The following is a 23372-nucleotide window of genomic DNA, read 5'->3' as shown; positions in this document are numbered from 1 at the left end:
AGCTTATTTCCTGTGTAGCGCATTAGAGTTAACCAAAGTTCGTGAATTAGAGAATTTTCTCCCTTAGGGTTTCTTATATTGTGAGTTAGGTCACAAGTGAAAATTCTCCATACATTCTTATGTCATAGAGTCGAGTGCTTGAAGGTTATTCATAATTCTTATCATTCTTGATTCTTCTTCCGCAGGCTAGGTCACAAGTATGAAATCATCATCTTGCTTATCTCATGGAGTTGAGCGACTCAAATCTCTGGTATTTTTGGAGGTTTGTAAACCCTTTGTATATCTGGCGGCTTCCAACGTGAGCTTTTTCTCATTATATTTTAATGACATTCTTTTAAAAATATAAATAAAATAACAAATTTACTAACAAATTATATGTTGTGATTAGAAAAAACACCTTTCTAACAAATTTACTAGTAAACATTCAGCGAATTGGAGACCTTGTTATTAGATTTATAGTAAACATTCCCCCACATGATGTAGTTCCTTCTCTTCTAAGATTAGGATAAAAAACACGAACAAGGTACATTGAAATTTCCACGATACAGAGATAACATTGTGAGATGTTATGATTACCACTATAATTTTATATGGTTTCTTGAACTAAGAAGCATAATGTGTAAGCATGACCATAAAGAGGCAATTTTTGTGTGTAAGTTGTCATGGTGCAATTCTCTAAATAAGGCCAGTTCTCCTAGATTCAATTGAACATTGAAACTAAATATAGTTACCCTGTAAATATTCCCCTTCTTAGCATAATAATCAATAACTGGAAGATTTAACGCCTTAAACACTTTAAGACGATTCCTCATTGTTTCTATGTTGTTATCAATTCGACCATGCAATAAAAATATGTAAGACAATAGTTTGTAATAAGGTGCTGAAGTTAAATCTCCACGGATTTAATAGCAATCTTCTTCAGGGTAATCAAAGAAAAGTACAAAACGTGGTTATGCTCCAATCTGCATAATGAAGAGCGTGTTTATTTAGTCAAAAGAATACACGAAAGAATTTACATGGAATTACTATTTTTTCTTTTAGTGTTTTTTTGCTTTTGTTTTTTTCTTAGTTTGGGCTTTGTTGATTTTTGTTTACCAAAGCCCATTAAGTTTTTTTTCCCTTTTGTAATATAAAATCATGGCATTAGCAGATGCGCAGATCATATGAAATAAAATTCCGTTTTTCCACTTTTCTAATTGATATCTGTGCACCGCTTCTCACTTTCTCCATCTTGTCCCTTTTGATCAAGAAAGATGCAAAACTTCAAGATGGTATCAGATATTCGCTCTCCTCCGCTGCCTCTATTTTTTTTCTCCTCCTACGAACTTCTCCTCGTTTTCTTTTCCCCTTTTTTGGCTTCTTCTTCTTCATGGCTGCGACACAAGAAAGTTCCTCCAAGAATGATCAGCAAAACTCCTTTTATACAAAACAAATGTCCTTATGAGCTACTGTATGAATGTATGTTTGACATCTCTGATATGAGAATTTTTGGGTGTTTATGTTTTGCTTCTACTCTTGAACAAAACAGACACAAGCTTGATCCTAGAGCACGAAAGTGCATTTTCCTTGGCTTCAAACAAGGTACTAAGGGGTATGTTGTTTTAGATGTTAACTCTAGAGAGATTTTTGTATATAGAAATGTAGTTTATTATGAAACTTTCTTTTATAACATAAGTGATAGAGATGAGCAGGAAACTATCCAAGAAAACAGTGACTTCACGGGACAAATATATGATGATCTTCCTCTACAAAATGAAGCTGAAACTTGTACTCAACATGAAGAATTGAGACATTCAACTAGAATCAGGAAAACACCAGCATTCTTGGAGGACTATCATCACCAGATCATGATGTCACCATGTAGCAAGAAACTAAAAGAAAATAGAAAGGGGCGTTATCCACTTAGCTCTGTTTTATCCTACAAAAATCTTTTGGAAAAACAACAAAACTACTCGCAAACTGAGCCACAAAGTTACGAAGAAGCAAAACAATTCCTGAATGGGTAGAAGCCATGAAGGCAGAAATAAAAGCTCTTGAAGTCAACAAAACTTGGGAAATAATGGATCTTCCTCCTAACAAAGTACCTATCGGCTGTAAGTGGGTTTATAAGAGTAAACGCAAAGCTGATGGAGAAATCAAGAGGTACAAGGCAAGACTTGTTGCCAAAGGGTATACACAGCGCGAAGGCATAGATTACATGGAAACTTATTCACCTGTGGCCAGGCTCACTACTATTCGAACTATCATTGTTGTAGTTGTTGCCATGGACTGACACCTTGAACAACTGGATGTGAATAATGCATTCTTGCATGGTGATTTGCAAGTGGAGGTCTATATGGAGTTGCTCCATGGTGTAACCAGTAAAAGAACCCAACCAATCTGTCACCTAACCAAATCCTTATATGGGTTAAAGTAGACAAGTAAGCAAAGGTATGACAAACTCGCTACTTTTCTTAGTATTAATTTTGCTTGTTCAAAGGCAGATAATTCTTTTTATTAAAGTTGTTGGAACATCTTTAATTGCTCTTCTCATGTATGTTGATGATATATTAGTTGCTGGTAACAACAAGAAAGATATAGAGGATGTTAAAAATTCCTTAAATATGGCTTTTAAAATAAAAGATCTTGGTCATTCAAAGTTTTTCTTAGGATTAGAAATTGCTAGAACCAAGAATGGCATCCATATCTGTCAAAGGAAATATGCACTCGAAATTTTAGCTGATGCAGGTATGTTGAATGCAAAGCTAGCAGTCACACCCATGACTAAAAATAATGAAAAGTTTTTTTTATCAAAATTCAACCGTGCATGACATTGGTACATACCGAAGGATTATTGGAAGGCTACTATATTTGGTTCATACAAACCAAATATCAGTTTTTCTGTACAATTCTTAAGTCAGTTTGTTCAAGCATCTTCAAAATTGCATCACCAAGTTGTTCAAAGGATACTCAGATATATAAAGGCATCGCCAGCGCAAGGTATTTACTATCCCAAAAAATAATAATATTCAGATTAAAGCTTTTTATGATTCTGACTAGGCCTCATGCATTACAACACATCGATCCACCACTGGATTCCTTGTTTACCTTGGGGAATCGTTGTTGTCATGGAGAACCAAGAAGCAAAGTACAATGTCAAGATCTTCTTCTGAAGCTGAATATAGAGCTCTTGCAACTACCTGTTGTGAAGTACAATGGCTCAGCTATCTTCTTGAAGATCTTCATGTGGTAACCAACAACAATGCAAGCCTTTTCTGTGATAGCCAATTTGCACGTCACATTGCACACAACAATAGTTTTCATGAAAGAACTAAACACATAGACATTGATTGTCATGTGGAGAGGGAGTAGCTACAACAAGGTCTCTTCCGGTTACTTCCAATCAGTTCTGAAAATCAACCAGCGGGCCTTCTTACGAAAGCACTTGACAAAGAAAGGTTTCATAAACTACTCTCCAAGCTTGGTGTCTGCAATATTCATCCACCAACTTGAGGGGGGATTTAAGTGTTTTTGTCCTTTTGTTTTTTTTCTTAGTTTGGGCTTTGTTGGTTTTTATTTACCAAAGTCCATTAGAGCTTTTTTCCCTTTTGTAATATAAAACTATGGCATCAGCATATGAAATAAAATTATGTTTTTCCACTTTTCTAATTGATTTTTGTGCACCATTTCTCACCTTCTCCATCTTGCCCCTTTTCTTTTTGATCAAGAAAGATGCATAACTTCAAGATTTTCTAATACCCTCTAATACAGTTTACAACTATGACAATTTACTTTGTTCATCCATAGATATTGCCATTTGGAAATATATTCAATGCACAAGATATGAGGCAATGCATATATATCAATTATAACTAGAAAGAAGAGGTAGAAGGAGGGGGACTAAACTTCCTTAAGCTCAAACTGAAGAGGAGCATGGTTAAAAGTCAAACTTACAATTTGTTTAAAAGCTATACGGTTCGCTTGCTTGTAGGGAAACCATCAATAAAAAATTCTGGGATAAGACAACGTCACCTATTCCCTATCACAAATAATTTTCCTTCACTAATTGTATTCAGAATCATAATTGCTTTGGAGTTCTTATTTTTAATGCTAAAATCACAAAGATGCACCAACAAAAAAAAAAATAGAATAAGACAACATCATCCATATCTTCCTTCTCAAAAGGTCTCCAGCACTCAGATGCTTAAATCCAAAGGTTTCAACAATTTTTGCACATTGTGTACCTTTCCCACTACCAGGACCTCCTGGGAAAGAACAATTTTAATTATCATTTATTTAAGGAAACCCCCAAAAGTAAAAAGGCATGGATAGCATCATTAATAACTTGATGCATTTCTTTAAATACATTATAGAAGTTTATTAAAGTAATAGAGCCAAACAGTTTTACTCAGTTACATAACATGAGAAAATGAATAAAAAAATATAATAATTTAGATTGGCAACTTGACAATTGCCACCAAGTTTATCTGCATGATCTATCCTTTCTGCCAAATAAGAGTATGCAATTTTCGACAGAGATATATACAATCAAAGTATATGTGGTGTTATATATAAGGTTCACATTCACATACTCTAGTACTTGACAGATTCATTTAGGAAAAAATCATTGACACTTAACAGAGCTTTTAAAAACCTCTACTTATATGTGCTTTATTAGAGTTATAATAATACTAAAATTAACTTTTTTTAAAAACATGGCAATCATAAAACAATTAAGAGAATGTACCATTATAGAACAAGTAGTGATAAAAAAATAATAATCACGGAACACATTTCACTTGCTATTTTCATTTTTCGATTTCTTTTTTCATTTTCATTTTTCTCTTTTTTTCAATTTCTCATATTTTTTCTCTAAAGATATATTTCCTTCCTCCTTTTTCTTATACATTTCCATTTCCTAAGAGGGAGTGTCCAACAATTATACATACTTATCCACAAGTAACTGTTTACACTGTAAATAGGTACGAATATATATACTCTGAATTAAAATAAGAATACTGAGAAAATTAATTTTTATATTCCAAAATAAGCAACTAATAAGGAAGCTCTTGACTCTGAAAAATATAATGTAGCAGAAGTATTTGTCCAAATATCATACACACTGATTATGAAAATTATCAACAAATAGTAGCATGGCATGATTCTAAAATTCTTATCTCACACTCAAGTTGAATAATCTTCCAGATATATGGTAGTACTTGCAGAGATTTATGGTTCGAAAATCTTTTGTATTTCCCATATCATTTATTTTGTTTTAAATCATCTATCTTGCCTCAACCAATGTCTCAGACATTTCGTTGAGGGAATACGCATCACAATTTCTTGAGGAAGAATCTGTCGTGGTCGAATTATTTCTTCCTGTGTAAAATCCAGGTTGAGTTGGCTCAGGCAATAAATTTTCACTGTTCAACATGAAAACTACTGAAGACATGTTTGGCCTATCCTCTGGTCTTTGTTGTACGCATAACAAACCAATATGAATATGTCTTAATATTTCAGATGGAACAACTGCAGTGTCCACTGAGTCATCCATTAGTTCCATTGGCCTTTTTTCAATCCATAGTCTCCATGCCTATGAAAAGACAAATGCATAAAACCCATTAATAGATCATTTCATTTTCCATATTGGAAACTACTAACCAAATAATGTTCATTGTTTCAAAATTCATTGCAAAAATTACACCAGAAAGGTTTAGTCTTTAATAGGAAGACAAAAATAAGAAAATTACAGAAAGAAAATAAATATAGGTATAGAGTGTGTTTTGCGACTCCAAGAATGTTCATTTTTTCAAGAAGGATCAGAGTTTTATTATTCACTTACATATTTCGATTCTTAACTTACATGTCCAAGAAGATTTAGCTGATTGTTTGGGTCACGAAATCCTCTATTCTTCCTCCCACTGATTATCTCCAATACAATCACCCCAAAGCTGAATACGTCTGATTTGACTGAAAATGAACCATGCACAGCATATTCAGGAGGCATATAGCCACTGAAAACAAAAACATGAGTCAACATGAGAATTTAGAATTGTTAGGAGAAAGAAAAAAACTAAGTATAGAAAACTTACTATGTTCCCATCACTTTATTTGTGTTTGCTTCATCTTGATCCAGGCCAAAAGTTCTAGCCATACCAAAATCTGATATTTTTGGTTTCATATTACTGTCAAGAAGAATGTTACTGGTCTTTAGATCCCTATGAATGATTTTTAGTCTAGAATCTTGATGAAGATAAAGAAGTCCTTTAGCAATTCCACCAATAATTTCAAATCTCGTAGCCCAACCAATTAATGTACTTCTTGTTGAATCTGATGAGAAAGTTCACTACCAAGTTAGCATGACAGTTTGATGGAAAATTTCACAAAATTGGAAAAACTAGATTCTGACAAAAGCCCCACCAAAAATAAAATAATCCAAGCTTCTATTTGGCATGAATTCATAAATTAGCATCTTTTCATCTTGCTGAATAGAACAACCAAGAAGCTTTACAAGATTGCGGTGTTGAAGTTTTGCAATCAACATTACTTCATTTTTGAACTCTTCTAAACCTTGTCCCGAGGTTTTGGAAAGCCTCTTAACTGCAATTTCTTGCCCATCTGATAATATACCCTGCCAATAATTTTGAAAACATTGAAGTTATTTCTGTGAAGAAGATGAATGGTAAGTAAAATCTATTTTCATACCTTGTACACTGGTCCAAATCCCCCTTGTCCCAATATGTTACTCTCAGAAAAGTTATTTGTGGCATTGGAGATGGATAAAAAGTCGAATATGGGTAAATCAATGTCATCCTTCTCATTCTTCTCCTTCCAGTTATTTGTTTCTGCTACTTAAAAATCTATCAGATGCTATGCAAAACAAAAATACAATAGAAAATAATTGTGGAAATTGTAACAAGAATCAGAACATTGAAATGAAGATTGGTTCATTATTGCTCAGTTTAAAGTAAAATATAACACAAATTAGTGCAGCAATATTTAATTATCATGAGCTCACCTGAATTCTTGAGATTCTTCCTCTTAATACAAAATATGATTCCAAATACTGCAACGGCAATGATGAATATAGTGCAGCCAACTACAATTCCTCCTATCTTTCTATTGAAGGCGTGATCTAAAAGATTAAGAACTCAATCAAGTAATAATCAACAGTCACACAATCAAACTTTGGATCATTTACAAAACATAAAAACATAAATATGCAGAAATTTTAGTACAACTTAACCTTGGAAACATAATAAATGTCAATATTTTATAGTTGAATTAAAAATCAATAAATTAGGGCAGAAAAGGGAAAAAGGAAACAGGGCATAATATGGGAGGGGGAAGTATTCAATAGGCACCATCTTCTTTGTTTAAGTAATGAATTGAAACGAATCACAGATTAGTTCTAGTGAATCTGACCAAATATGTATAGAAGTACATAAAGAAACTATTTTGTTTGCAGCATAGTTAGTAGCGATAAATTCTACTTATACTATTCAGTAATACTAAGTACTCAATTGAGATAGTGGACCTTAACAACTTACACAAATATTTTAAAAATTAACTTTGATTATCGTGTAAATCAACTTTATACTTATTAACCGATATCAGATAATTGAATATTTTAGCAAGCTCAAAGGTCTATAAATACAACATAAGAGAATACTCATCTTAACTCAATACTTATCATTGAAAAAATCAAAACTAATTTTCCCTTCTTCCTTTGTGTAGATACAAAATGAAAATGGAGGATGAGGTCCTCAAAGGAAAGTCTTTGGAAGGTGTAGTAGAATCAAAGTATGGGTCATGGATGATGTTGAATGTAAACAATTTTGGCCTAAATAGTCTTACACAAGGTGGTGGTCTAATTTAAGCAAAGTTTGCACCCTGAACAAGGGGACTTGTGGTTTGACTCAAATGTGGTATGGAAGTGGGTTTGGGTCAAAGTTTAAATGGTGGGAAGACGAGTGGATAGATAATATTAAGCTAAAAGAAAAATATCCTAGAATTTTTAATAACTCTTTGATCAAAGACAAAACAATAGAGAATTTTGGAAGATGGTCATCAAAGGGTTGGGAATGGGTGTTTAGCTGGAGAAGGGTTTGATTTGAATGGGAAAAAGGTCAATGCTAACAGATTTCATGGAATGTTTATCACTAGAAACATTGCACCGTGACAGTAAGGATAAAATGTTAGCTAATAATGATTATGGACAACCATCTGAAGCTATAGATTCACTATGGGGTTAAAAGGTGATGCCTTCAGCCCAGTTCTTTGCATGGAGGGCTATGTTGAAAAGGATAGCAACCAAGCAAAAACTGTTTAAAAGAGGTGTTCAGTTGGGGGATACTTTGTGTGCTCTTTGTGGGAGGAAAGAGGAAACAACATCCGACATCCTTATATCTTGTAACATATCAAATGTTGTTTGGAATATGTGTTACAAATGGCTTGGGGTAAGTTTTGTGAATCAAAACGATATGATTAATAATTTTGACCATTTTTCTTGTATGTGTTTTAATAAAGAAGGTAACAGATTATGGAAATGTGTGTGGGCTTCCATCATTTGGTGCATATGGAAACATAGGAATGGTTCAGTTTTTAATCAAGATAGGATTAACGCAATGGAGATTTTAACTATGACACAGGTGAAGTCTTGGACTTGGTTGAAACATAAGGTAAATAAGGCTAGCTTCTCCTATTGGGCTTGGATTCAACCTCCCATCACTTGTATCAATATAAAAACCAAATAGCTTTGTTGTTTGTAATCTATTTGTCTAACAATAAGGCCAAGGTTGTTTTTTCTGTTTTGGTGGTTATTGTTTGGTTTTAATAGGTTGAGGAAAAATGTTCTAAAGCTATAGAGGGGATGGGCTTGTGGTATGGGTAGGGAGCAAATTGGAATTGCTATGAAGGAAAGTATGAAGGCACACTATAAGCAGCTGAAATAGAGGAAGTATTGTTTGAAAGTATGAGAATGGTTTAGTCATGTGATGGAGAAGCTAGGTTTTATGCAGCAGAAGACCAAATGTGATGTTATGCAGAACAAATTTTCAGTGGTGCAGAAAGAAGAAAGGCCAAAAAGATATGAAAGAAGTTACTTTGTAAGAAAGCAAGACATCCATATGGGGAGAATATGTGTATATGGGAGAGCAAGGAATGGGAAACAAAGCCAACAAAGCAGCCATGTTGACAAGGTGATGGTAACATAGAAGTTGGAAGGTTATTCTGCAAAAAAGAAAAAATAGTGGGAGGCAACATATACCAGTAAGTTGTCACATCTTTTTTCTAATGCTGCAAAAGTTTATATGTGGTTGTAGGAATGCGTTTTTTTGTCAAATTCTTCTTATTAAAGAGAATTCAAATTCTGTTTTTAGTTTTGTGGTGTTATAACGATGCAAACCAATGCTTTGCATTACTTGTTGTGCATAGTCTTGTGAAGGGGTCTGTTTATATGATTTATGCAGTTGTAGCTTTTGTTTAAGCTAAGTAATATAGGCATTGCCTAGTCTGGTATGTGTAAGAGTAGGAAAACAAAAGTTTATAAAGGGTTGGGACACCTTTAAAGTGTTTCTTTTTATTTATTTTATTCATTGCTGACAAAAAAAACAAAATGGGCACTTAAGTGGACAAAAGAAAATAGAAAAAAAACATAGTAATAACATATAGAATTTTTTACGTGAGAAAACCTTCTCAACTTGAGAACTATAAACCATGGGACTTAGTTCATAAAATGTTTTCACTCTGAAAGTAGAATTACAATATTTTTTTCTCTCTCACTCTATGAAGGTAACACCTAATCTCACCCAACAATGATGAAATACAATGTCTTTGTAGCCTCTCACTAGGATTTATAATCTCACACTATGGTGGATATCAATTCTCTCATTTATTCTCTATGTTTCTCTTCTTACTTGCTATTACATTTCTCTTCCTCACAAGTTCCCTTTATATAGAGAATGAGAGAAAGGTTTCACCAAAAAGAGATAATGATAATTAATGTTTCTCACATTTTCAAGTTACCTTGAAAAACTATCTTCAACTTTCTAGGTTGAACTTCATAGTCTTCAAGAAGTATATAATTCCAAGACATTGGAATGTCCATCATTGAATATATTCAATGGATTAATTACCAAGATTCATTGGTCATTGTCTCCAATTTAATTAAGGATGGATTCCCTAAAAATCTCCCCTTTCATGACTTAATTTAAGGGTATCACTAATTCAGCTCTCCTACAACAGTTTGTTATCTTTTTAACTGAAATTGCCTTGGTCAACATGTCAGACCAGTTGTCATTTGTATGATCCTTCTCTAATTGGAACTCTCCATCCTCCAAAGCATTTCATATCCAATGATAACGATAATCAATGTGTTTTATCTGAGAATGAAATGTAGGATTCTTAGCTAGGTGGATTGCACCCTTTCACAACAATTTGAGCTTTGTACCTTGATCTCGAGCTTCCTTCTTCATTTTAAGCTTGTACACCCACTTGTTATTCAAGGCTTTTCTTCCTTTAGGTAGCTAGACCAGATCATAAGTATGGTTCTTATGTAAAGAGTTCATCTCTTCTTCCATGACTTTAATCCAATCTCCTCTCTCAGTTGACTCCAAGCCTCTGAGAAGTTTTGAGGTTCACCATTATATGTTAAAAGTAATATAATCTTCTTCAGGATACTTTGATGATGGCATTCTTCTTCTTTCATAGCGTCTCAATTTAACTTGCATTTGTTGCTCTAATGGCTCGAGTTCTTGTTGTATTTGAGGGTCTGAAATTATCTAATCATGATCTGGTTGTTCATCAGTCTGGTCAGGAACTCGCTGAGAAGAATTTGTCTATTGGTCAATCTGATCAGGATCTATATGTTAATGAATTTCCCCCCTTAAATAAATGTGAACTTTGGACGTGCACTACTTTGTCTTTTGAATATCTTTGACCGTGTGATCCTCAAAGAACACAACATTTTTGCTTATTTATAGGATCCCACAGTCTGTACCCAAATTCATCTTTTGGAGACCCAAGGTGATGGAGGACCATCCAAGGCACTTTACACAAGAATAAAGGCAAAAGAACTATCTATGTAAATAGTAGAATACTCATGTATAGGACTTGTATTTTCAATTACTTTCAAAAGTATTTTGTAGATGAATTAAAGACACTCTAAAAGCCCTCACTTATCACACAAGCAAGGGTCCCTAGAGCATCTTAAGAGGACATACACGCCTCTCCTTAAGCCACCAAATCTCACCATATTTAAGCTTACTTAACTAGGGTTATGGTAGCTTAAGGAGCAAGCTACCCTCACTCTTGTCATTTATAATACCTTACATAAAACTTTTGTATGCAAATTTGACATATATTGAATGAAGTATTCTTAATTAAAAAACTCATTATCTCCTAAATCTCTCTTTGCTAGTGAGCCTAGAAGGCCTAGTGAACCTTGGAAGGTTGGTCACACCTTTTTCCCCTCCATTGCACTCATCATTGCCGAAACCCTAGCCTCACCATTGCCTCACGGTTCTCTTCCTTTTCCAAAGCCTTTCGCTGCCTCATTCCATTCCAATCAATAGTTAAGAACTTGGATTGCATCAGGTGGATCAAAGCACACCAAGATCTGGCCAAGCTAAGCCAAGTTTTTGCAAAAAAAAATTTGTTCAACTTTCTGTTTGTCACAGTTTCCATTTGTTATTGATTGTTTGTCTTTGTATCTTTATCTTCTACCGTTTACTTTTGTTTCCATTGTTTTATTTACAGTTTCCACCGATTAAAATCCATTTTTCACCGTTTAATTTGAGTACAACTTGCATCCAAAGTTTCCTTTGTTGTTTCGTTGCATAACCTAATGTGTTGTTTATTGTTCTTCCGTTTTCTAGTTGATTTCTTTGTTTTAATTGGTTAGTTTTGTCTCATTGTTGTGTTACATCGTTTATCTCATTCTTGTGTGCCTTTCCTTTGATTTCCTTATTGTTTGTTCGGTTCAATTTGGGCCAATTTGTTCACACACCATCTGCACCAAAATCTGTCAAAACCAGGGGTGTTCTTGTTGTTTTCTTTACTTATACTTGTATTTCTTGATAAATCTTGTGTTTTAATCCATTTTTGTGCACACTTAGGTGTTCTCTTGTGTTTCTACTAGTCGCATGCCCACTGTCACATTCCAATTTTGTTTAATCTTGTCAAATTTCATTATGTATTGTTGTTGCATGCAAGTTGTTTGATATTTGGTTTAGTGCACATCAACTGTTTGCTCAAAGTTTTGTTGCTTTTTGCATCAATTTTTTGTGTGTAATCTGTTTGTGTTGCCTACATCTAAGTGTCATACCTTGCCATTGATTCCTTGGTAATTCTTTGCATTGTTTCCTACTATTTCTTGCAATTTTGTCATGTATTCTTGCTTCCTTTCGGTTTTCATTCAGTTTTCCAGAATTTTATGATTTACTTTCAGTTTGCACAATTTATCTTGATCTAATATTATCACCAAAACTTGTGAAATTTTTTGTGTAACACCATTAACATGTTACCTGTATTCAGTAAAAAAGGAACGTCCAAATTGTACCTACAAAAAAATTATAAATTTCAAAAGTTAGGATGTTTTTCTGTTTGACAACCTGTTTGAGTGCTAGTTTTGCTCTTGGTTTTAAATTTTTTGCACCTAATTCCCTTGATGATTTAGCCTGAACCTTTTACAATATCTTGTTTCCTATGTTACCAATCTCCAGTTAAATTTTCAACTTCAAATTCATTGTATCAAAATTACCATAATTCTTACACTTTTGGTGGCCAGTCCTAAAACCTACTTTCACTTTTAGTCCACTTTGCTTGCGATTTGTGCGCCCTTGTTGCATTTATTTCTCCGTGATTACTGAACCAATTGGCCTCAAGTTTGTGTCATATTGTTCATCATTGAGTGTAGTTTTACCATAAAAATTTCAGACAACTGCTTTGTAAATCAATTTATATAAATTTTGGAACTGTCCCTGTCAATTCCTCTAGATTTTTGGATTTTAATCTTTTCTAGAATTTTTCTTAGGTCCTTTTGATGGTGCTCCCTTTTCTTGGTTGGCTTAATTTTTCTATTGTCTTCTCTTGGATCTCTGTTCTGGTTTGTTACAACTGATCTCCTTTGAGTTTAGCTTTTCCAAAAATTTAGTTTTTCTTGCTTTCTTTCTTGGATTCCTACTTTTGTGTTTGGTAAGTTGGTGATGCTTGAAAGGTGCTTCAAGAAGTGGGGTGACCCCAATCCCTTGAGGCTTCACCTTTGTTATCTAGACTTACTATCAAGAAGAGAAAGATGGATCCCAGAGAAATTTTCAGCATACTTCAGTTCAAAGGACACAAATCAAAACATGTCATTTACCGTTTTACTATACACTTTTACTTTTCCTTGTAACTTGTGTATCACCTAATTTTATGTTGCATTTACTTTTTGCCTCGAGTATTAGTTTTCATTTCTTTGTTTGGGAAAATGCTTTATTAAGCAATCTCACTAAACTTTGTAATAGTATTCGTGCATTAGTGTGGTAGTGTGTTAGTGAACTCTCAGTGTTCTCTGCATTATCACCATAGGTCTTGACTAGCATTTGCATTTATTCTTGCTATCTTTACAATTTCCTTCTTTTTTTTCTTTTCTTGTTTTCTACGTCTCTGTGATACTATAGGGTTTTCTTTTCTTGTGACTAGATATACCTTTCTTTGGTTTTTAAGAGCATTTCCATATCTACATATTTTTTTTCCTGTTTTCCAAAATTGTTTTGAAGTTTTCTTTTGGAAACTTTTGTGAGATACCTTTAAGGTAAGCTCGGGCAAGGAAAGCCTTGGTACTTAAGAAGTCCAGATGACTTACCTCGCTTTCCTGTGAATGAACTTGAATCTTTATCACTTTTGCTTCCTTTACTAAACTTCACCCATAAAATTGTTTTAAACAAAATCACTCTAATTGATTTCTTTCAAACAGTTGTGAAAATTTTATTTACAATCAACCATGACTAGACCATTTTATCAATTTGGTGTTCATGGCACTATAAATGCTCAAACTCCAATAGATATCCGTTCACGACTAAACCAACAAACTCAAAATCTTTCTGAGATAACAGAACTCCTTATACAATATAAACAACCTCAAGAAAGTCAAACACATAGGTCTAGGAGTATATATGGAGACACTTCACATCGACCTAGGAGTGGACACGGGGAAGGGTATTATCCAAACACTAAACCTTTAAGCAACCCTATTCTCCATGTAAAGAGGTATCCTATAATTCTTATATCGTGAATCAATATTCTAACTCCTCCTACTCTAGGACGAATTACAAAAGGGAAGGTTAATCACCCAAATCACACTTTAGGGAGAAGACTTCTCAAAATGTTTCTTTTGTTGATCCTATTGTACCATCTTAAACACTTGAAACTTCTTTTCCTTCTCCCTCTCTTATATCTAATAAAGATATTTTACCTATATCTCCATATCCTTTGAATTTTTCTGATTACAGCCGGGAACAACAATTTTTTGAATGTTCTTCCACTGACACAGTTTGTTCCACACATCATGATGATAACAATTCCATTGATATTGGCCTTTCAAAATGATGGGGATTTCGTTGTGACTCAACAAGTGAAAGTCAAACCTTCTTTAAGACATTATGATAAAAATGTTTTAAGTCCCATTATCCTTATAGAAGCTTGTGAGTTTTTATTAGACAACCCTGGGAATTTTTCAAGTACAATTTTTTTTACAAGGGTTGTTTTCCTAAAATTACTTTCACTAACAAATGAAATATCTTTGTGACTAGTTTTCCTTTTGAAAATCTTTTGTCTAAAGCTAGCCAATATTTTGTTCAAACATCTTGTGAAGACTTGCTAGTAATAAAATAAGACGATCAAAAGTTTAGGCAATTTCATGAGATAGCAAAACTGAAAAATCAAAATAAAAAAAAAGTACTCCTTACATCTATTCTATCAACCTATCAAGAAAGAAGTACCTTACCATTGAACCAAAGGACATGTTTTCCATTTTTCTTCTTCCTTTTATTGTCATATTTCTTTCATGTTAATTTTTTATTGTTTTTATAGGGACATTTTTAACCCTAGACAAAACAACAAATTTTTACTTTATATCTCTTAACCACAAATAAATTTGAGAGGATACTATTAAACGAAAAACAAAACTTGATCAAGAAAATATTAAAATTCAAAAACCACATAAATCAGATGACCATATTACCTCAACCCAGACAATATTTTGCATGTTTGTGTCCCTTAATCGAGGAAATTCTTCTTCCTACTCTAGTTCTTCTTCTTCTACATTATTTTCTCCTTTTCATATGGTGTTCCCTTACCTGCTTTAGGTAATAAGAACTATCATAAAGGTACCATACAAAATACTATTTTTTGTTTTCGGTTTCTACATCTATCCACTTATATTCATTTGCATTCTTCTTATGTTTGTTGTCTTTTGCAGGTCTCTTGTGACCTTCTTTGTTACAATAATAACATATTATTGTTCTTGTGAGATTGTGATCGACATTTGACTTTGTTTTTATTTCTTACATGAGATTTCTTTGGGTTTCACTTCTTCCTTGTTTCTCTATAACATTTGCTTCAAATTGGAAATTTGTACTTCTTTCTTTCCTTCTAGATTCTTCATTCAACAGATTGTCTGAAATAGTGTCCATTGAGATTTTCCCATCTGGGACTGAGTTGTTGAGCGTGACCACTAGCGTGTCCCAAATTTGAGGCAACGAACTAAGTAACAAAAGTACTTGCAACTCATCATCAATCTCTATATCTATCGTTGTAAATTGATTAGCAAGATCCTTTAATGAATTTAAGTGCTCCATCATACTTTGACCATCCTTGTAGTCAAGTTTCATCAATCTTCTGATAAGAGATACTTTATTTCTTGGAGTTTCTTTTGAATCATACATTCAAGTTTTGACCACAACTAATAAGCATTTGTGTATGTGGACACATGCTCAAACAAACTTCTATCAATATACTTTCGAATCATTGCAACATATTTTCGATTCAAAAGTTCTTAAACTTTGTCATTCTTACCTTCTGGCTTGTCTTTTCAAGAAATGGACTCGTGCATATCCTTACGGTGTAAATGATCCTCCATCATGGGCTTCCAATAGGAATAGTTGTTTGTTGTCAACTTGAACATGTATCCATTAGTAAAGAATCCTTCCATCTTGTATCAGACCTCTGATACCACTCATGGGTGCAGAAAGGAAAAACAACGACGACTATTTTCAATTTAAAACGGCGGCTATATAGCCGCATTTGATGTACACGTAGTCTTAAATCGAAGAGATGAGAAGGCGACTATTTAGCCGCATTCATAAATTTGATTTATAAATGCGGCCATTTACCATAGTTGAATTTATAAATCACATTTACGAATGACATTTAGGGTTTCTTTTCTTTTTTGCTGTTATTTGGGTTTCTAATCAAAGTTCTCAACTTTGATCTTTTCCGAAGAACAGGTCATTATTTTAGTATTTATTTTGATCTCTTGGTGCATCCATATCATACCTCTTCACATTCTTAGTGTTTCATCCCAATCTGAATCTAAATCTGACATGTTCTAAATAAAAAAAATACAAATAATGGATTGATATTGGAAGGCTTGATAACCAGGAACATAAATAGAAGTCCAAAAAATGCAAATAAAAATTTCCCAAATGAAACGCAAATACACGACGGAGCAAGGCGACAACGACGACGAGGAAGGCATAGTAGAGAGCAAACAAAAACCTTCCCAATGAAATAGTGACCTTAGCAATGGCATAAGAGAAAACATAAGAGAAACGGAAAACATACAAAAATCAATGGTGAAGAGGAAGAGAGGAAGACAATGCTTACTAATGGCATGAAGACAATGCAAAGAAGAGAGAAAGAAAAGAGGAAGCACAGTTAATGGAGGAAGCACAAAAGAGAAACGAAGCTCGAGAGAAAGGAGAGTATGAAAACGTAAGTGGCACGCTTCTGAATTAGGGTAAAAAAAGTTTTAAGAATGAGGCTATTACAAATAGATGCCTTCTTAAATCAAGTTAGTTTCAAAAACGCATTAAATAATGGGTCGTTGTTTTAAACTTTTGTACTAGTGACTTGTTGGGAAAATCATAAGTAATTATCCCTCCTTTGTGTAGATACAAAATCGGCACTTGCAAAAACAATAAGCAAAAAATAAGAAAATAGAACAAAATATAGTAATAACAAGTATTTGTAATGTGGGAAAACCTCCTCAACTTGAGAAGTAAAAACCCACGAGACCTAGTCCAAAAAATGTCGTCAGTGGGTTTCTCTCACTCTATGAGGGTAACACTTAATCTCACCCAACAAGGATGGAATATAATATCTCTCTAGGCTCTCACTAGGATTTTTAATCTCACGCTATGGTGGATATCAATTCTCTCATTTAATATCTATGTTGCTCTTCTCACTTGCTTGCATTTCTCTTCCTCACAAGTTCCCTTTATATAGAGAAGGAGAAAAAAGCTTCATCACAAAGAGATAATAGATAGTTAATGCTTCTCACATATATAATTTCTAGACATTGGAATGTCATCATTGAATATATTCAATAAATCAATTACCAAGATTTATTAATTATGACGAAGAGATTCTCAACACTTATTATTCACTTTATTATCTATCTCTAAGCTCTTAGTGACTTGAGCATTAGAGAATTTTCTATCATTAAACTATCGTTCGACTTCATCATTGAAGCTATGTAGCGCTTCAACGAAAGGTCAACAAAATAGTATAGCTTGTACATTCACGATTCCAAATCATTTTTGGTAATAACAATATTATTTGTATCTTAATGGAAAATACTTATTTTTGTCAAACCTATTCTCTATTGTATATTGGGGGTATTACTTATTTAATTATTTTTTTTAAGAAATTGGGTTACGAGTGATAAACTTTTCGGATTGTGGGATCTACCCATTTTGCAGAAATAGGTTTACATTTAAAATATATATATATATATATATATATATATATATATATATATATATATTTCCTCCTTTGTGGAAGTGAAACCTTTTTAAGGGATATGTGTCCTTCCAAATTGAAAGAAAAAAAAAAGAGTTTTAAAAGAAAATGATAGAAATATACCGATTTAAGCTGTTTATAATTTTTATTTAATATATTTGTTTTATTTACATGTATATTTTATTTTGTTTTGTTTTCTTAGAAAATAATTTCAAAATCATCACACTTAATTTCTATTATTTTTCTACTCCTCTACTTTTCTTCTTCCTTTTTTATAGTTATTTTAGATTTTTTTGTGTCCCTTGTTCGATTTCAGCGGATGTGTTTCTCAATTTAATTGAAACTTATTTACCAACGTGAAATGTCTTAAATATATTTTAAAAGGCTTATTGTCCTTAGAAGTTTATAATAATTCTAATTTTATTATAGAATTAATATATGACTTAAATTTAAAGTTAATAATCTTATAACCGTTATTTTTAAAAAGAGATTAATTAGTTTAAAATAAAATAAATTATTTATTTTATTAAATAAATGAATAAATATTTTTTTATTTAAAGATGAATAACTACACCTTTTTTTCTTTTGAAAAAATATATTATTATTATTATTATAATAACTATTGAAATAAAAATATATTATTATATTTGTTATCATGTTATTATAAAAATATTTTTTTAAAATTATTATAAAATAAATATTTTTTTAATTTTGTTGTATGCAAATATTTTATTGTGTAGGTGATTTTTTATTGGAAAGGATTATTTGAATTTTAAAAAAAAAATATTTAAAGTATAAAATTGTAAGAAATTGAATTCTTTGTTTTTTTTTTCAAATTTAAACTTTTGAAAAAAATTTAAAATTCAAATTTTCAATTTAAATAAATAATTATTAAATTTATTCTATTTTAATATTATAAAGGATAATTTAAAAAACGAAATATATACACCAAAATAAAGGAAATCCCTTTGTTTATATTGTTATAGATAAATAAATAATTAGTTTCAATAAAATCTACAAATATTTGATATTTCTCATTTGCATATACTGCTAAAATATTAAATTAGCACACCCTCTGTATATCTTGTAACGTACCCACTCTGTATATCTTTTCATTTAAAAAAAATTGCCGTACGCTTACTGCACCGACATACATAGCTTTGTATTGGTGACTATTGTTTTGATATTTTGCTTTACTTTATCCCAACAAAATATTAATATTTATAATAAAAAAATTAAAAAATATATATTCTTAATGAAAATATAAATAAAATACAAAATATTAAAATAATTTTTAAAATTAAAAAAATAAAAATAATAAAAATATTAATATTTAATGAGATGTTGATGAAGCAATGTTCAAAATATATTTTTCGTTCAAAATATCATTTTTCGTTTTGTATTTCAGTGAAGTAACCTGATAAACCAATTAAATACCACTACAAGCACGGTAGATCTTCACGAAAAGACGATAGATTTTTGTTAAGAATGAATTGTAAAATTAAAAGTACCTTGAAGTTTTGAAGTTGTAATTCGCAGATAAAAATCTTGTCCACCCTGCGCTAGTACCCTGATGTCAACAATCTCATGAAACCAATGCAAGCAGCCACTTCCCTGGACACTGATATTCAGTTGAGCATATGCAGTACAAGAGCAGTTGCTCAAGCACAATTTCTCGCATTCCCCAAGACTAATACTCTTATCATACCAAGACGATGATGTGTCTGGCAATTTCATTCCCTCGTACTTCTGAAATTTATCTCCCTTGTTACAACCCAGAGGTCTAGTTCGATCACAAGTTGAATCTGCAAAGTTGGATTGAAACCCACTCAAGCATTCACAGTGTTGATGTGCTCCACTCACATTGCATATAGTATTTGCACCACACATGCCATATCTCTCACACTCATCAAATGAACCAGGGTATTTCGTGTCCCATCTTTTTGTCTCATCTGACCATATTAAACGCACTTGATACCCTTCTGGGATCAATCTGCTTCTCAGCTTAGTTGAACTGTTCAAGAGCTGAATCTGATAGAAGATTTCATCTTCATTCATAACAAAAAGGGATTTGATTAATGGGTCAGTTATCTCTCCAGGTAGTCCTGTGATACTAAGACCATTCCAAGAACCTGGTCTATAAACTATGTAATCACTAGGCTCCTTTGTGATGACTAGCTGAGGAAGGCCACGAGTATCAACACCAAATGCAAATTCACCTGGAGTAGGATCTGTGAAGGATTTCCATGATCTTAGAGCTCGATGATGACCAGTTTTGAAGTTCATTCCAAGTTTCATTCCCGGAAGAAAAGTATCATCAGGGTAATCAAAGCTTTGCCATAAAAAGTTGTTGTCACCATCTTTCACAACCATGTTTCCTGATTCCAACAACTCCACCGCAACTGGTTTTCTTGGTGTGTGTGATGATGCATTTGAGAACCAAATTTTGGCTCCTGTCCCATCTTTGATACTGAGAAACCCTTCATCACCGTCTACTTCCAAGACTCCAGAGTGGTCTTGAAGTGGTGTTTCTTTGTTGGCCACCCAAACAACTGTTCTGGGGGATATGTTTCTGTACCAAATTCCTAGGTAACGGCTACCGGAATTTTCAAGGCTGAAGAATCCTGCTTCGAAGGTTCCGTTTGTTGAGACAAGAGTTACATTCTCATTCACAGGATCTCTGAGGGGTTGGGTCGGAGTAATCATCTCCAAAGTGGAGGACATGGTTATCAAAGAGAGGAACAAAACGCACACACCAAGCATGTCAAAGCTCTCCATTGATTTTGGTACGGTTTCTATCATAAACCAAGTGGTTGGGTCTGAACTGGGTGATGGCTAGTTGGTAATTTTAAAAAACAATTAAAAAGGAAACAAACTGTTCCTAGGAATGCTACATATGATGGACACGGTCAAGAAAATTCAAACGGTGAAGACTGCGTTTATCAGTCAAAATATAACCATAATAAATATTAATATTTATATAAAAAAAATCTTTTAATAAAAATACATATAAAACGTAAGAAGTTAGAATATTTTTTAAAATTAACAAAAAGTTATAAATTTTTATAAATAATTAAAATATTAATATTTGTTGGGTTATAAGTAGAGTACAGTTGTCATTAATCAATACTTTTACAATGCATTATAAAAAAAAAGAAAGGAGGCTTAATAAATAATTGAATGACTATTTATGGTGGGATTAGCTTTGACGAGAGTCTTTTGATTGTAGAAGAATTTCAACTCTGCATATTTTTAATTGTGGCAATTGATCAACATCAAATTGCATGTTATACAAGGTACCTATATATAAGAAATAATTATAACTAACTTTATGAATGACTTCAACCAAATATACGTGGCATATGACATCTTTTTCACACTAATTGAATTATTTAAAATATAGATTATGCTTGTGGTTGGTAGTATATATAGTATGCATCAGACGGTCTACACTATATGATTTTCACGAATAAATGCATCAGACGTTTTTTATTAGACATGTTCCATAAATAGAAATTAAAGCAACTTTCAATATACTTGTTTATTGACCAAATATCAACCATTTCCCTTTTGGTTGAGAAAAAAATCTTCTTAGCAAAACACATTGTGAATGTCATTGAGTCCTTGACAAGCTTAATATCATATCAAATAGATTAGATTCAAACAAACAAGTAGAACTTTTCCAATTAGATCAAAGATCTGAAAAAAAAGGGAAAAATATAAAGGAAAGTAGGATTAATTGTGTGTTTAAAAACTTTTCAAAGCTTTAACAAATCAACATCCGAGAAAAAGCGATGAATCAAATTTTTAACTTGATAGACACATTGAAGAAATTTTCGTAAGAGTAACGTTTGATGAAATATATCATCAGACACAATTTCAAGTTGACAAATATATTGTCAAAAATACTTTTTAAGTCTCATTTAAGTAAAAACTCTTCTTCTTCAGTTAGCTGAATATCAATACTATGCAATTCAAAAGAGATAAAGGTAAAGATAGATTTACACTAGGCATTTCTATACTAGTTCGTCTAAAAGACTATGTTAAGTTCTTCGTCAACACAATCAAGTTCCACTACCAGACTAATGTTTCAAGATACAAAATGAGTAATCTTTGGACTATAGTCATTCTTAGCTAAACATTAAGTATTATTTAGAACACAATCACTCAGTTCAAGTATTCTTTGAACATGCAATTGTGGAGACCTTAGACGTCTAATCCATAAAGCCCAAGTAGTCGGTCTAATATCAACAAATCATTAAGTTTTGATGATAACAAACACTTAATGTGACCTAGTTGTCTAATTATGAATTTACTATCTAAACATTACAATGTGCATTTTGTGCTAGTTGAATGAGATCTAGACCATCCAATTGTATCACCAAATTCATGACAAACAGTCTAACATTCCTTATATGTTTTTAATTTGAATTAAATCCATAACCAAGTCATAACAATCAAAGCTTTATATACATAAAGACAAATGTTTTCAAATTTTTTGAACTATAACTTCAACATTTACATATATGAGTTTGGAAAGCTTTAATATGACAAGCAGTTAAGAAATTACACAATTGTAGAATCACTATATCTAAGTAATCTGAATTAATGAAGTCTATATAAAGGACTCCAAACAAATCAGAAGAATACACTACTACAATCTACAATTCTTTATATCTTCTATGAAAAAAAGAAAATACACAAGGGATGGTTGAATTGTGTTTTTAAATTTTTCGCAATTAATATTGCCTGAATAAGTGCAGTCAAATAATATATTTTGTTAGTTAGATGAACTAACAAATATTTTCATAAACTAAATTTTAAAACATCTCCTTCTTAAGTTAGATTGATAGTTATAACATGCAATGTAACAAGATAAAGAAGAGAAGAAATAACTTAAGAAATTTTCATATTGGTTCATCTAATAACACAAACTATGTCGAGTTCTCAAACAACTGTTTAAGTTCTACTAGCATATTAACGTTGTAAAATACAAGAGTATTATTTTGGCTTGTAGTCACTCTTGACTAACACGTATAAGTATTGTTTACAACATTTACAACAAGTTGCTTCTAGATAATATGAGTATTGTTTGATAACAAACCACTTTTGGATAACACAAATACATTTTAAGAACAAGACACTCCTGACTAAGAGAAAGAAAAAAAAAGGTTATGATAAAAGGATCACGAAGATTGCTCACTAGAGCGGGGTTGCATCTTTCAACGTTTATAAGGATAAAAAATTATTTTCTAGTTTGCTATAGTGAACACAAAGTTGTTCTTTGGTTACTTCTCAACAAGCGGACCTAGTAAACTCTAGTACACAAGAGGAGTTTGTTGAAGATAGGTGAAGTTGAAGCTTGTAATTGATGAATCCAACCCAATTAA

At 32.4% G+C, this 23372-nt stretch overlaps 1 protein-coding gene and 1 pseudogene across 2 annotated transcripts; both read right to left on the bottom strand.

The window, feature by feature from the left end:
* Positions 1–578: 578 nt before the first annotated feature.
* On the bottom strand, positions 579–4592 carry LOC137808007 (probable UMP-CMP kinase 2; annotated as a pseudogene).
* Positions 4593–4998: 406 nt separating this feature from the next.
* Positions 4999–20830, bottom strand: LOC137829708 (G-type lectin S-receptor-like serine/threonine-protein kinase At4g27290). 2 transcript variants are annotated; one of them, XM_068636594.1, is made up of 7 exons: positions 19494–20830; positions 6998–7114; positions 6685–6827; positions 6400–6610; positions 6072–6309; positions 5843–5993; positions 4999–5572 (listed from the first exon to the last, which is right to left on the bottom strand). In XM_068636594.1, exons 1-7 carry the CDS (start codon positions 20782–20784, stop codon positions 5264–5266), a joined length of 2460 nt encoding a protein of 819 aa, XP_068492695.1. In that variant the 5' UTR covers positions 20785–20830; the 3' UTR covers positions 4999–5263. The 2 variants fall into 2 exon arrangements, with proteins under 2 accessions (XP_068492695.1, XP_068492703.1); XM_068636602.1 differs by having other exon boundaries at positions 6685–6824; positions 19494–20829.
* Positions 20831–23372: the final 2542 nt, after the last annotated feature.

This window comes from Phaseolus vulgaris, chromosome 11, assembly GCF_000499845.2.
Source record: "Phaseolus vulgaris cultivar G19833 chromosome 11, P. vulgaris v2.0, whole genome shotgun sequence".
Taxonomy (NCBI): domain Eukaryota; kingdom Viridiplantae; phylum Streptophyta; class Magnoliopsida; order Fabales; family Fabaceae; genus Phaseolus; species Phaseolus vulgaris.
The sequence above is the reverse complement of the archived record's forward strand: the minus strand, read 5'-3'. Positions and strand labels throughout refer to the sequence as shown.

What these genes read in the sequence shown, in the direction of transcription:
- LOC137829708 (XM_068636594.1), bottom strand. Translation starts at nt 20,784, where the DNA reads ATGATAGAAACCGTACCAAAATCAATGGAGAGCTTTGACATGCTTGGT. An exon ending in TACAACTTCAAAACTTCAAG is followed by an intron (nt 7,115 to 19,493) that starts GTACTTTTAATT and finishes TTAATCTTTTAG; the next exon opens with ATCACGCCTTCAATAGAAAG. An exon ending in AATAAAGTGATGGGAACATA is followed by an intron (nt 5,994 to 6,071) that starts GTAAGTTTTCTA and finishes TTTTGTTTTCAG; the next exon opens with TGGCTATATGCCTCCTGAAT.